Source organism: Martes martes (genome assembly GCF_963455335.1).
Source record: "Martes martes genome assembly, chromosome: 5".
Taxonomy (NCBI): Eukaryota; Metazoa; Chordata; class Mammalia; order Carnivora; family Mustelidae; genus Martes; species Martes martes.
Window position 1 is genome coordinate 136,599,468 of NC_137892.1, and position 16,759 is coordinate 136,616,226.

Consider the following 16,759-nt stretch of genomic DNA (forward strand, 5'->3'; position numbering starts at 1 on the left):
AGTAAAATGATGTCATGCATTAGAACTTTATCCAAACTATTGTTTAAGGGATTCACAAAGTTAAACAAGTTTCTTTAAACCCTATACAAACTATTTAAATGTTTACTGTGGATCACTAGCCTGGGAATATAACATTCAAAGTTTCTCAAACCTAACTGACTATGGAATGCCTTTCTTTAAACTACAAATTTACATATCCTGGAAATCAATTTAGGATAAGCTTCTATAGAGATCATAAAGTTATTGTATTAGCAACTACGAGAGCCTACCACTTAGCTTGATCCTTAGTAGTTTGGAGAACAAAAATTGTTTGTTTGTTTTTTTCCAATTGCTTTCTTCAGCCTAAGTTTTTAACCACAATAGCCTGGCTCCTCTATTCTTTAATACTTGTTTTCTTCCAACACTTCTATCAGTTTATTTATTTTCTTATTTTACTACACTGTATAAAAGTCTCTAAACCCACACTGCATAAAGGGTCTAAATAGTAGTGGGGATCTTTGTCTTTTTTTTTCTTCTCTTTTTATTTAAATGCAAATAGCTCCAGTACTCCCATATATAATATAATATTTACTTTAAATTTTGGTAATTAAGGGATGCTTGGGTGGCTCCGTCAATTAAGTGTCTGCCTTCGGTTCAGGTCATGATCCCAGGGTTCTGGGATCGAGTCAACAATAGGCTCCTTGCTCAGTGGGGAGCCTGCTGCTCCCTCCACCTGCCACTCCCCCTGCTTGTACTCTCTCTCTGAGAAATAAATAAAAGTTTAAAAAGATAAAAATAAAACTTTGGTAATTAATTTTTAACAGGTTTTGCTAATTTCTTCTTATTCCTATTTTACTTAGAATTTCTACTGGGAAAGACTACTAAATTTTATTAAATGTCGATATTATCATATAATATATCATGTGATTTGTAACTTTTCCCTTATCTGATAATGAGTTTCACTGAAAACTTCTGGATGGCAAAATTTCCTAACTGTAAAATATCCTGGCATTCCTAGAATAAACCTTACTCGGTCATGGGATACTATTCATTTAGATTACCTGGTAAGTTTAATTCCTGAAGAAATCAGATACTTGATTTCCTGAAGTAAGGAATATCACTTTAAACATACATAATTTAAGTTTTGGAAAGAAAATAAAACAAAGATGAAAAAGAAATTAGAACTGTATAATTCTATTTACCAGAAATTCTAATCAAATTATATTATCCTGTTCTAGTCATATGATCTATAGATTCCCAAATTTTAGTTCCCTTTAGATCAAACTAATTTTTAAATTGTGGTATGGAAGTGAAATTATGTCTTTGTCTGTTATCCCAAAGATCAACTCCAGAAAACATATATATTATCTAAGAATGTGAACAGGAATTTTGAAGGTAAATATGGCAAATTATAAATATCAGAAAGTAAAAAGATGAGACAAAACAACCTAAAACAACAATCTTTTTAATCTAAAATACAGTTTCACCTAAATAACACAATCTATATTTTTTAATTTATAAGGTTTTCCATTGTAATTTATAATACTATAAATAGTGCATTCTTATAACTATTCTGAATACTAAAAATTAATCATACAATATAACAATATAGGAAAAAGCTGCTCAAATAGTCCCTGTAATATTCTTGAGTCCGAGACCAATAGATACAATGCAAAAAGAATCTTAATAACCATTTAAACAATTTTTTCAGTTATTATTTCTAAAAACCAATCACTTAAACAATAAACCTATATTAGTTATTATACCCAGAAAGATATCAATCTTTACTATAAAAAGTAACAAATTATTAGTCACAACTTCAAAGTCATTTGAGTCCATTTAACACCATCAGTCTGATCCACTGAGCTCCCTAATAAACTGTACTAGAATTTATACCAACTCTCTTTTTCATAGTTTCCATATTTATTTAAACAAACCTTATACTATCAGGTAAAATCAAAGTAAAGTTAAGAACAAGAATATGTAAATATCAGGATTCCAATACTCTATCTCCTACTTCAGTGGCAAGTTTGTTACAATACAAATGTTAAAGAAAATATTGAAAGATAAGAATGTATTAGATGAATTATCAGCTGTACTCACGCATCATTTGAGCAAGTCATAAATTCTCCCTTTATTTTGGGATGCCATGAACCAGTATGAAGCATTGCTGTATGACCCTTAAAAAATAAAAATATAGAAAAAAAGATACTTTAAAAAGATTCTTAAAAATAAATGACCAGAAACTGATATATCATACTTAAGAGTAACTGTTTAGTCCTCCCAAGAGCACACTATTTTAATTACAAATGTAGTATACTCTCCCAAATTTATTTCAAAATATGCTTTATTTCACTTTGTTTAATCCACTGCATAACTTCCCTGCCCAGAAATTAACACGGCACTTATATAAAACAGGTGCTTAATAAGGAAGGAAACAGAAAGGAAATTGATGCCTCTCTTTAGGAAACAGATGGAAAAACCATAGTAAGAGACAGAGACGCCCTTATTTAAAGACTTTTCTCAATGGAAAATAAGAATACAAAGTATTTACAAATAATCAAGGCAAAAGCAAGAGGTTGAGGGGAAAAATCCATACTTCTTAAAAATGTGTCAACAATTTTGATTCTACATCTATAAAAATAAGTATGTGAGAAAAGGAGAAATACCTTTAAAATGATTCAAGAAGATTAGCCCTACTAATTATAGAGCATAATATAAAAATACTGTAATTAAAACAATGTAATGTTGGTATACAAACTGACATACACACCAAATCAACCACAGAGTACATATCAAACATGAAGATACACACACACTTCCCTTCCAGGCGCAAAGTCAGCTAGAGTGATCTCATACAGTATGTTCAGATGAGGCAGAAAAGAGCCTAATACATAATAATGGCAAAATCTCTTATTCTGTAAGGATCCAAAATAATAGACGAAGACCATCTATAGTCCGAATTGCCCACAAAACCTCAAACAGGATCTGGCCAACTCCTGACAATCTGCTTATGCTGACAGGGTACAAACACAGACCAGAGATGTGCAGTAGGGAAGCATGAACTGAAGTAATGGGACTAGATGGGAGGTTTGAGATTCCATTTTCTTTCCTGAGCTTAAAATTGCATATTTAACTATCAACTTGCCACTTGCATTTGCATAGGCATTTCCAACACAATAGTAGGCCAACAGGGAAGTCTTGATTCTTAACGTCCACTTCATTTGCAATTGACTTCTTCCATAGCTGTTAAAACTACAAACATGTAGATTATCCTTAAATACCCCAACAACCATAAATCCAAAACCCTCTCTCCACCTGAATTCAACTCCCTCACTAGTCTTGTCAGTTCAACCCAAAATACATCTTAAATCTAACCACTTTTCTGCTTATTCACCTCACCATCCTTACAGGAGCCAACATTACCTCATGCCTCTATTCAGTTATTACACACTGTAACAGGCCTGCCATTTGTCTCTCCACTTTTATTCCTGCCTCGTGTGCTCCACCTAGCAATCAATACAGTCTTTTAAAAATATCCTTGGGTGGCACAGTCGGTCAAGTATCCAACTCTTGGTTTCGGCTCAGGTCATGATCTTGGGGTCATGAGATCAAGCCCCACATTGCACTCCACACTGAGCAGAGTCTGCTTAGGATTCTCTCTCCCTCTCCATCTGCCCCTGCACATACAGGGCTCACACTCTAACAACTAAATAAATCCTTAAATATATATATATTTATATGCACACATATTTATACACACACACACACATAGAAGTGTATATATGCATATATATATGCATATATACACTTCTAAAAATGCCAATGCTTATTGTCCTTCACTGGCTCTCCAGCCTCTTCACACAGCCCACAACAACTCACAGGTTGTGGCTCTTGCTTTCTTTACAACTACATTTATTTTATGTTTCCTCCTCCCCAATAGGCACTAATCTGCTGGGCTTCTTTCATCTCCTCTACAACATCCAGCTCTTTCCCCTCATCAAGGCCTCTCACATGCTTTTCCATTTGTGGGAAAGCTCTTTTTTTCCACTTTTACATGACTGACTGGCTTCTCATCCCTTCAATCTCAGTTTATATAGTACTTATTCAAATAACACAACCTGGCCTATATCTAAGTATATATGGCCCATTCTGTTGCTCTCCACCCACGTATCTGTCCATTCCCTTAACTACAGTCACCACAATTTTTAATTCTATACTTATTAACTTATTAGACTTCTGAAACTATTAGTGTTCTGCATATTCAAAAACAAACGAATAAGGCTGAGAGGAACCTAAAATTCAACATAAGCAGAAACAAATGAACACTACTGTATTTCAAATGAACAACAAATGCACTGGAAGAGTAAACAGAAGATAATAACCCAAGTAACTATACACTCTGTACTGGATTAAATGGTGGCCCCCCACCAAGGATCTACTTGTGTCCTCCTCACTAGAAGCCGTGAATGTGACCTGAAGTCACACTCTTAAGTCTCACTTAAGAGTGAGAAGACATAGTGAAATAAGTCAATCAGAGAAAGACAACTATCATATGATCTCCCTGATATGAGGAAGTGGAGATACAACGTGGGGGTTTGGGGGGTAGGAAAAGAATAAATGAAACAAGATGAGATTGGGAGGGAGACAAACCGTAAGAGACTCTTACTGTCACAAAACAAGCTGAGGGTGACCGGGGGGAGGGGGGTAGGGAGAGGGTGGTGGGGTTATGGACATTGGGGAGGCTATGTGATATGCTGAGGGCTGTGAAGCGTGTAAACCTGGCAATTCACAGACCTGTACCCCTAGGGCTAATAATACATTATATGTTTATTAAAAAAAATAAAAATATTTTTTAAAAAATAGAAAGTTTGAAAAAAAAAAAAAAAAGAGTGAGAAGACACAAAGAAGAGAAAGCTCTGTGAAGAGAGGCAGAGAGAAAAGAGCCTGAATTATGCAGCCACAAGCCAAGGAATGCCTGGAGTCACCAGAAGCTAGGACAGGCAAGGAAGAATTCCCCTAGAGCCATTGGAGGGAGCATGGCTGTGCTAATATCTTGATTCCAACACTTCCGGCCTCCAGAACTGGGCAAGAATTTCTGTTGTTTTGGGGCGCCTGGGTGGCTCAGTGGGTTAGGCCGCTGCCTTCGGCTCAGGTCATGATCTCAGGGTCCTGGGATCGAGCCCCGCGTCGGGCTCTCTGCTCAGCGGGGAGCCTGCTTCCCCCCCTCTCTCTGCCTGCCTCTCTGCCTACTTGTGATCTTTCTCTGTCAAATAAATAAATAAAATCTTTAAAAAAAAAAAAAAAGAATTTCTGTTGTTTTAAGCTACTAAGTGTGTGGTAATTTATTATGGTAGTCTTAGAAAACTGGTATAAAAAGAACAAAAGCACTAGAAAACTAGTATATAAAGACCAAAAGAGGGGCTCCTGGGCAGCTCTGCTTTCGGCTCAGGTCATGATCTCAGGTCCTGGGATCAAGCCCCGCATGGGCTCTCTGCTCAGCAGGGATCCTACTTCCCCATCTTTCTGCCTGCCTCTCTGCTTCCTTGTGATTTCTCTCTGTGAAATAAGGAAATAAAATATTTTTAAAAAAAAGATCAAAAGAACTGGGGGCACCTGGGTGGCTCAATTAAGCGACTGCCTTTGGCTCAGGTCATGATCCCAGGCTCCTGGGATGGAGCCAGGCATCGGGCTCCCTGCTCAGTGGGAAGCCTGCTTCTCCATCTCCCACTCCCCCTGCTGTGCTCCCTCTCTCTCTGTGTCTCTCTCTGTCAAATAAATAAATAAAATCTTTAAAAAAAAAAAGACCAAAGAACTATAAATAAATACTGAATTCTAGTTAATACATTTGTTTCTCTTTTGCAGTGGTATGCATTAAGAATTCTGAAACTGCTTTCATTACAATGAAGAATTAAGCAAATGAAGAAATACTTTTGAGGAAATGGAAGCCAAATTTCTCTACTGGAAAAGGGAATTACAAAAGTGAAAAGAAGAAAAACTAGAATGAACCCTACGGAATTTGACTGAAATCAGGGATATCAATATGAACCCACAATTTCTAATAGGTAGATATAAATATAGGTGTACATGGGTGTAAGTTATTCTCAAGCTCTGTTTACAGAGAATGCCTGGAAGCAAGGACACCCCAGCGACCCCAGCACAGAGATCCTGGATTCTAAATTGCATTCTCCACTAAAAGGAAATAGGGCTCCTTGAAGAAATATTTGATTCTTGTTCATACAAGATGAACATGGAACATCTGCTTGTGCCAAAAAATAAGAAAGTGCAAAAATGACGGGGATATGTTAAAGAATAAAGGGCAGGTTGAGGGGCTTCTACTGGGACAATTACGGCATCAAAATAAACAATGAAAGTAATGGATTATAAATGACTGACTCAACTAGGAACTCCTGGGTGTATATGAATAAATAAATAAAAGAAAGCTCCTCCTTGCAATAGGAGGATGATAATAAATATAAAATGAATGATGGAGTTAGAAAAATCACCATGTTGTAATCATCACAGTAATAACTGATTCACACAAGAATCATCAATGGATGCTAAAACTATTGGAGAAAAGCTTGATAATGAACAGAGAGGGTCTTTCCCTACTCTCAAAATCTCCCTGCAAATTACTTAGTAAGTACAAAGAGAAAAATAGCAGGGAAGAGACCTGGTATTACACTACCTTAAACAAGTGATCAAACTAATGTTAGCAATACTGGGATGCACTGGTATCACGTATTCCTGATATGAGGATGTAGGAACACAAGAGCATTTCTGCAACAGACTTTCTAAAAATGCACACCCAAACCCTAATGATGAGGAAAAACAGGCAAAATCAAATCCTGTATCTGTTGCTACATATTTACAGCTTCTACATATTTATAAAATAAATGGCTTATAGTCTTCATATATATTAAAGATTCTTTTTAAAAAAAGAAAAAAGGCAGAGGAACTATCCCCAATTAAGAAACAAAAAGGCATGGGCACCTGGGTGGCTCAGTCATGCATCTGCCTTCTCAGGTCATGATCTCAGGGTCCTGGGATCAAGACCCACATCAGGCTCCCTGCTCAGCAGAGAGCCTGCCCTCTCCCTCTCCCTCCGCCCTACCCCCATTCTCGTGCTTGCTCTCTCACTCTCCCCTCTTTAAATAAATAATTTTTTTTTAAGTATGACTACTAAACTAGTGAGAATATAATTATAAAGGAGATTGTGAGGGTGCCTGGGTAGCTCAGTTGGTTAAGCAGCCCTTCAGCTCAGGTCATGATTCCAGGGTCCTGGGTTCAAGCCCCGCATCAGGCTCCCTGCTCAGCAGAGAGCCTGCTTCTCTCTCTCTCCCTCTGCCTGCAGCTCTGCTTTCTTGTGCTCTCTCTCTATCTCTCTGTCAAGTAAATAAATAAAATCTTTTTTAAAAACTGTTTATAAAGGCAATTGTTGAGAAAACTGTGGACTATGGATTAGATAATAGTATTTTATCAAGGTTAAATTCATGGTTATATAAAAAATATATAATGTTATTAGGAAAATGACACTGAAGAATTTAGGAGTAAAGGAGCAAGATGGCTACAATTTATTTCAAAGGTTGGGGAATATTAAAACATACACACATAATTCATATATATGTGCATATACATATGTGAGTGAGTGGGGGGATATATAAGTAGGGGGAACAGAGTTTGTATTAGTTCCTGAAGGAAGCGAGGGAAGACAAAGCAATTGGGCAAAATGTTAGCAACTGATGAATCCAGAAAAAGGGCATAAGGAAGTTCTATATGGTATTCTTGTAACTCTTCTAACTTTTCTGTTAAGTTGAAATTATATCAAAATAAACCTTAAAAAAATATTCTGGCTGCTCTGTGAAGAAAATCTTGTTGCAAAGTCAAGACAGGAATTAAGAAGACAGTGATGTGGTCCATGGAAACACTGACAGTGGCTTGGACTAGGGCACAGCAGTTAAGGGCTCAGAGGTAAGAAGATGTGGGACGCATTTTAAAGAGACAGACATCAGGTTTCCCTAATGAACTGGATCTGAGCAGCCACAGAAGAAAGCAAAGTTTGCGAACTAAGCAACTGTGTTGTGTAAATGGTGACTATAAAAATACCATGTCATTTTCTCTGCCCATGGAGAACCTGGAACTCTCTTTTGTATTTAGGAAATTCCCCCCATAATGACTCTTGGAGTAGAAGACAGAGACTACCTCTCACAGAAGAGGGAAAGTCAGGTGCTAATTTTGCCAGCCTCCCTTACAGATGGGACACAGGAATGCAATCCAGATCCAGCCATTACATTCCCTGGAGTTGTAACTCATGGACAATAGAATGCTAATGTTAGTCCATTTAGGCCACTATAACAAAAATAACAAAAATACCATAAACTGAGTGGCTTATAAGCCATAAACATTTTTGTCTCACACTTCTGGAAGCTGGGAAGTTGAAGATCAAGGTGCCAGCAGATTTAGTGTCTGATCTTCCTAGTTCACAGAGGCTGTCTTTTTTCCGTAACCTCACATGGTGAAGGGGCAAGAAAGCTTTCTTGGGCCATTTGCGCAGGGCACTAATCCCATTCATGAGAGCTCCATGTTAATGACCTAATCACCTCCTAAAGGCCCCACCTCCTATTACCATCACCTTGGGCTTATGATTTTAGAATATGAATTCTGGAGAATATTCAGACCGTAGCAGTCTCCTTAAGGGCAAAAGTACCACACCTCCTGCAAGACAAAACTCCCTGCTCTTAAGAGGTCCTGGTACTCTGTGATATCCAATTTTTGACAATGACCACCACAGTTTTATCAGAAAACTAAGTTTACAGCATGGTCTGGGACATTGTTCCTACATTTCACATCAAGTGTGATTCACTAGACTTCTCGTATTCTCATTACGCATAAGTCAAGTAGAGTCAGTTTTGCTGCACAAAGCCAAGAACAGGTACTGAAATCCTAGCTCATAATTTTGATCCGATAACTGGAGTGAATTAAAATATATTTTACAGGAGATTCCAATTTCACTCATGATGATCTCTCCATTGAATTACAACAAAAAATTCTGAACAAAATAAAGAAGGTAAGGTTTGCCTGGGTGGCTCAGTCACTTAAGTGTCTGACTCTTGATCTCAGCTCAAGTCTTGATCTCAGGGTTTTGAGTTCAAGTCTCACTCTAGACTTCACACTGGGCGTGGAGCCTACATTTAATGAGAAGGGTGGGGAGGGGAGGGGAGGGCGAAACTACCAGAAGACAATGAATAGTGAATAAGAGCAAGCAAAAAGGATATAGAAACCAGGTCTTAAAGAGACCGGGGATGGTTTCTGACTTCTATATTTCTTGACTTAGGCTCTGGGGCAGTCCACAACGAGCAACTGAGAGCAAGAGCGGACAGAAAGTTCCAAAAATTTTCTCTCTCCAAGGCACAGGGTGGCAGATGGGTGGTGAAGGGCCTGTGGGATGAAGCTCTTGTGATCTGACCTATCCTATGCCAGACATGCACAAGCAACAAAGCTGCAAGTCTCTCCTCAGTGCTGGCACAGGAAATGGAAGTCCTTACAAGTCAAAGAGCTATTGATCTCCTGCTCTTCCTACAAGGCAAGTGCTGGCTCTGGGGTGGCACTTCTCATCTTCCCAAACCAGCAGCAGTGGTCCTGTGAGGCCATAAAGCAGATGAGTGCCAGCAACAAATAGCAGTTGTCTTCTCACTAACAGAAGTAGCCCTGCAGGGAGGATACTTGCTGGCTCTCCTGACCCCAGACCAGGAAAGAACCAGCAACAAAGAGGCATGGTGCCTACTCCCCTGAACCACAAGCAACATTAACAGCCCTGTGTGTCAGAGCACTTATGGCACTCTGTGTTTTTAACTTGGCCAGTATTAAACAAAGCAGATCACCAAACAACATACGTAGAATAGAACCCTCCTGATACTCTATGCTTTACATCTGTGGGTAGAGAAATTTTCATTTTTCCACCCCACTCCAGCTTTGCCTAGAGGCATAAGCTATATTTATGAGAACTGCTACATTGCATAAAAAGATTTTCTAGCAAGAATATCAGAACAGAAAGCCCCTGCAAGAGAATAAAGGGAAAATCATAGGGTGAAGGGGTAAGAAAGCTGGAGAAAAAAATACCCTTTATATCTGTATACCTGCACTCACTCCTGAGGTGCGCTATGTGAAACCTACCAGAATCAACCAGAGAAAAGCAATGAGAACTGAAGATGGTGTGGACCACCAACCAGGGTCCACACAGGTCCCTGGGTAACACATACATGGGTCAAATCAGAATAGCATACAAATGCTTTGGAAATGAATACTGCAAGGAAAAACAGCTCATAGGAAGTAGATCAGGACTTACAGTCTAAAACTAATCAGGTTGACTCAGCTAAAAAAGAAACCACACACTCAGACAAACAAACAAAACAAAACAAAACAAAACAAAACAAAAACCCAGCATTCTCCAGAAGTTTTGGATAGGATTAAGACTATCATAAGATAATATTCAAAATGTCAAAGATACAATCCAAAAATAATCATACAAAGAAACAGGAAAACCTAACCAGCTCCCAAGAAATAAGATAAAAGATGCCAACCACAAAATGACCCAAATGTTCTAATAATCAGAAAAAGACTCAAAATCAGTGTTTATGACCATGATACATAAACAAAAAGCTAACACATTTGAAACAAATTCAAAATAGAAGTGCTCAGCAAAGAAAAACAAACTATTAAAAAAGGGTATCTGGTTATATTGAAAGATATAATAATGGAAATAAATTCACTGGAAGGGCCCAATAGTAGAATGGATGTATCAGAGGAAAGATTCAATGAACCTGAAGGCAGATCAATAGAAATAATTCAGTCTAAATAGGAAAAAATGAAAAGAATCACAGAGAGCTACGAGACAATTATTTAAAAAAAAAAATTAGTCCTCATGTTATATAAGACTTAGGAGAATAGAGACAGGTGCAGACAAATATTTGAAGAAACAACAGCTAAAAATTTCCCAAACATGGTGAAGGAAGTAAATTTACAAATCCAAGAACCTCAGAGACTGCCAAACATGGTTAACTAACTAAAACAAAAATAATAAATTAAAAAATCTTTAAAGCGTATACCTAGACACATATTAAACCATTAAAAGCCAAAGATTAAAAAAAAAAATCCTAAAAGCAAATATAAAAAAATGACACATTACATAATGATAACAAATAGCTGAATTACTACAGAGTACTCATCAAAAATAAAGCCAGAAGATGGTAGAACAACATTTTTTAAGTGTTGAAAGAAAAATACTGCTATGTTAAATGTACAGAAAATGTAATTTAGGAATGAAGGTAAAATAAATACACTATAAGATGAAGAAAACTGAGAACTTGTCACCAACAGACTTGTTTTCAAAGAAATGTTACAGAAATTGAAAAAAATGATCATATATTTCATATGGAAATTCAAAGAATAGCCAAGAAAATTCAAAAATTCTTTTATTTAAAGAATACTTATAATAAAGCTGGACACCTATCTCACATCATACACAAAAATTAACTCCAAATGGAATCCAGATCTGAATGTAAGGGCTAAAAGTATAAAACTCTTAGAAGAAAACATAGGCACAATTCATGAGCATAGGTTAGTCAATGGCACTAAAGGCACAAAACAAAGGAAAAATTAAATTGAGCTTTAACCAAAATTTAAAAACTTTTGTGCTTCAAAGGACACCATCAAGAACATGAAAAGACAACCCAAAGAATGGGAGAAAATATGTGCAAATCATATATCTCATAAAGGACTAATAATCCAGAATATACGAACTGTTAGAACTCAATGATAAAAAGCCAAATAACCCAATTTTAAAACATGCATTTCTCTAAAAAAATTTACAAATGGCTAATATATACACCAACATAATTAAGCATCAGAGAAACATAAATTAAAATCACAGAGACACCACTCCACACCCTCTGAAATGGTTATCATTAAAAACAAACAACAAAAACAACAAAATGAGGAAATCACATGTGTTAACAAGGATATATAAAAACTGGAACACTCATACACTATTGGTGGGTATGTAAAATGTTACAGACACTTTGGAAAACCATCTATCAGTCCCTCAAAACATTAACACAGAGTTACCATAGGACCCAGAAATCCCACTCCTAAGTAAACATCTAAGAGAAATGGCAATATATCTCCACACAAAAACTTGTACATGAATGTTCATAGTAGCATTATTCATAATAGTAAAAAAAAGTGTGAGCAGCACAAAGGCCCATCAACTGAAGACGAGATAAATGTGGTATATCTATACAATAGAATATTATTTTTGCAATGAAGAGAAATTAAATATTGATACATGCCACAACATGAATTTTAAAAACATTCTGCTAAGTGAAAGGTCCACATATTATATGATCCCATTTACATGAAATATCCAGAATAGGCAAATCTATAGAGATGGAAATAGATTAGTAGTTGCATAGGGCTTTGTGGGTGGTAGAGTTGAGGATGATGGCTAAGGGACAGGGAGTATTTTGTTTTTAATAGACTACTTTTTAGGACAGTCTGAGGTTCACAGCAATATTGAGAGGAAGATACAGAGATTTACCATATATCCCTTGTACCCAACATGCATAGCTTCTTCCTATTATCAATAACCTCCATCGCAGTTGTACATTTGTTAATATTGATAAACCTACACTGACACATCATTATCATCCAAACTCCACAACTTTCATTAGGATTTTCTCTTGATATTGTACATTTTATGGTTATAAACAATTTATAATGACATGTATCCATCATTACAATATCATACAGACAAGTCTCATTGTCTTAAAAATCCTCTGTGCTCTGCCTAATCATCACTTCCTGGCCCCTTCCCTCCTGGCTATCTCCAGTAGTTTCTTTTGGGGAGGATAAAAAATGTTCTAAAAGTGACTGTGAGGATGGCTGCACACTCCATGAATATGCTAAAAACTACTGAATATACTAAGAGCCACTGAACATACACATTAAATGGGTGAATTTTATGGTATATATATTCTATCTCAAAATTAAAAATTAAAAAAGACAATCTAAAATAAGTTCTCCAAGTGAAAGGGAAAGTGTAACAAAGAGAAATGTGGAATACAAGCAATGAAGGGACAACAAAAGAAAAGGTAAATATCTGAATAAATAGAACAATATTTTTCACCTTTAACTTGTTGAAAGCAAAAATTATCATCATTGCCTGATGGGATTTTTTTTAAGATCTTATTTATTTATTTATTTATTTGACAGAGAGAGAGAGAGCAAGAGAGGGAATACAGGCAAGGGGAGTGGAAGAAGAAGAAGCAGGCCTCCCCACTAAACAGGGAGCCCAAAACAGGGCTTTATCCCAGGTCCCTGGGATCATGACCCGAGTGGAAGGCAGACACTTAACAACCGAGCCACCCAGGTGCCCCTACCCCATGGGATTTTCAATGCATGTAAATGTAACACATATAACAACTCCATCAGGATTGGCAAAAGAGCCTATGTGGTTGCACAATTCCAATTTTTTACTTGAAATGATAAAATATTAACTCTAAGTAGATTATATAAAATTTAAAATACATTTTTATAGTTCCCTAAAGCCACCACTTAAAACACTATACAAAGAGACATAATTAAAATCTGACAGGTAAATAAAAATGAAATTCTAAAAATACTCAGATTAGTTTAAAAGAAATCAGGAAAGATGAAGCAGAGAACAAAGAACAGAAAGAAGCAAAAATAATGAAATGGTAGAATTAAATCTAACCATATCAATAATTACATTAAACTTAAATGAGCTAAATACACCAATTAAAAGACAATGATTACCATTACACATTTAAAAGCAAGGCCCAACAATACACTTCTTTCAAGAATCCAACTTGACATATAATGATACAGAAAGGTTAAAAATAAAGAACTGAAAAAGATGTAACAAGCACCTTTACTCAGAGCCTTGAACAGAATAGCCTTTACAGCTCCTCTTTCTGTATGGCTCTTTCTCAGATACCCATGTGGCTGGCTCCCTCGTGGATCCATCATCCAGGTCTCAGCCTGAATGCCACCTCCTCAGAGAGGCCACCTGACTACTTTATCTACAAGCCCCTAGTCACTCTCCATCCCCTAAACTGGCTTCATTTTAATTCATAACACTTACTATTCCCTGATTTTGTGATATATATTTTTGCATATTTTCAATGTCTCCCCACTGGCATATAAATTTCATGAGGGCTTTATTTAGCAGACAGTCAATTAAAGTTGTTGAATAAATGAATATAGAACAAAATATACCAAGCAAACAATATTTTTTTAAAACTTGAGTGAATATATTAATATCACACAAAGTTGACATTAGAAGAAGAAAAATCACAAGAGATAAGGAGGGACATTATATAATGATAAAAGGATCAATTCACCAGACATAGTAATTATAAGTGTATATGCACCTATGGGGTGCCTGGATGGCTCAGATGGTTAAGCATTCAACTCTTTTTTTTTTTTTTTTTTTTTAAGCATTCAACTCTTGATTTCAGTTTAGGTCATGATCTCAGGGTCATGAGGGCTCTGCACCAGGCTCTGTGCTCAGCATGGAGTCTGCTTGAGATTATCTCCATCTTCTTCTGCCCCTCTCCCCACTTCTGCACTTTCTAAACAAATAAATAAAATCTTTAAAAAAAAAAAAAAGATAAAGCAAGTCTCTATAATTAGAACATCTACCCCTTAAAATATTAGGAATTAGAAAACTAGGAAAAGCAAGCAAAAGGAAAGAAAGCACAGAACAGAAATCAATGTTAAAAATAAAACTACAGCAGAGAAATAGAAATGAATGAGATAAACCGAACTTCTAGCCAGACCAAGAAAAAAGAGAAGACATAAATTGCCAACATAAGGAAAAAATATATGAGCAATGACCCTAAAGAAATATTATTAAAAATTCTATGTAAATGAATTTGCTAATTTAGAGGAAATGGACCAATTCCATGAAAGTCATAAACTATCAGAACTCAACCCAAGAACAAAGAAATAACATGGATAGTTCTATATTTATCAAATAAATAGAACTCATAGCTTAAATTTTTTGGAAAAAAGGAAAAAGAAAACCCCAGGCTACACTGGCAAATTCTACTAGGCATTTTTTTTTAAGATTTTATTTATTTATTTGACAGAGAGAGATTACAAGTAGGCAGAGAGGCAGGCAGAGAGAGGAAGGGAAGCAAGCTCCCCGCTGAGCAGAGAGCCCAATGTGGGGCTTGATCCCAGGACCCTGGGATCATGACCTGAGCCAAAGGCAGAGGCTTTAACCCACTGAACCACCCAGGCGCCCCTCTACTAGGCATTTTTAAGTGATACCATTTAAAATGGCTTAAAAAATGAAATTTTTAGGTATAAATTAAGTACGAATTTAATGAAATCCATTAAGGAGCTCTATGCTAAAAACTATAAAGCCTAAATAAAAGGAAAAAAAGACCTAAAAAAATGAGAGATACATTGCTGTTGATAGAACTGAAAGACTCCATAAAGTTAAGGTATAATATAAGTTAATTCTCTCTAAATGACCTTTAACTTTTGAAAAAAAATTTGTAGTTTGTTTTTTTTTTTTTTTCCCCAGAGAGAAAGTGAGAGAAAGAGAGAGAGTGAGCACTCGAACAGGCAGTCAGGGGAAGGCAGAGGGGGAGAGAAAGAATCTTAACCACATTTCACACCCAGGACAAAGCCCAACGAGGGGCTTGATCCCAGTACCCTGAGAACATGACGTGAGCTGAAATCAAGAGTCAGACATTTAACTGATGGACCCAACCAGTCTCCTCTCCAAATAATCTTTAGATTCAAAATAATTTCAAACAAAATCCTAGCAGGAATCTTCATATGTATAGACAAGATAATTCTAAAATGTATGTGAAAAAGTAAAGAAACTAAAAGGGCCCAATATCAAAACTACAATGAGATATCACCTCAAAACTGTCAGAAAGGCTAAAATCAACAACACAAGAAACAACAGGTATTGGTGATGATGAGGACAAAAAAGAACATTGTGCACTATTGTGGGAGTGCAAATTGGTGCAGACACTCTGGAAAACAGTACGGAGGTTGTCAAAAGGTTAAAAATAGAACTACCCTATGATCCAGCAATCATACTACTGGGTATTTACCCAAAGAATACAAAAATACTAATTCAAAGGACTATGCATGCCTATGCTTACAGCAGCACTATTTATAATAGCCAAATTGTGGAAGCAGTGCAAGTGTACTGATGAATGTACTGATGTGTTGATGAACAGATAAAGAAGAGATGATATATATGTGTGTGTGTGTGTGTACATATACACACACACATACATATAATATGAAGAATATAAGAGATAATATATATATGTGTGTGTATACATATATATAATATTCCATTATATGTATATACATACAATGGAATATTATGCGGCCATAAAAAAGAATGAAATCTTGCCATTTATAAGGTCACGGATGGAACTAGACAGTATAACGCTAAGTGAAATAAGCCAGTCACAGAAAGACAAATACCTTATGATTTCACTTTTATGTAGAATTTAAGAAATGAAGCAAACAAGCAAAGGAGGAAAAAGAGAGAGAATGAGAAACCAAGAAACAGATTCTTAATTATAGACAACAAATTGATGGTTACCAGAGGGAAGGTGGTTGAGGGATGGGTGAAACAGGTGATGGGGATTAAGGAGTACACTTGTCCTAATGAGCACCAAGAGATGTATGTAAGTGATGAATCACTACACTGTACACCTAAAAC

At 36.4% G+C, this 16,759-nt stretch overlaps 1 protein-coding gene across 1 annotated transcript in view; it reads right to left on the reverse strand.

Moving 5' to 3' along the window:
* The window catches only part of WDR70 (WD repeat domain 70), a 316,291-nt gene that overhangs the window by 181,884 nt on the left and 117,648 nt on the right, over positions 1 to 16,759 (reverse strand). Inside the window, exon 9 of the mRNA XM_080803311.1 lies at positions 2,083 to 2,159. Coding sequence (XP_080659437.1) covers positions 2,083 to 2,159 — 77 coding nt within the window. The remainder of the gene's footprint in view (positions 1 to 2,082; positions 2,160 to 16,759) is intronic.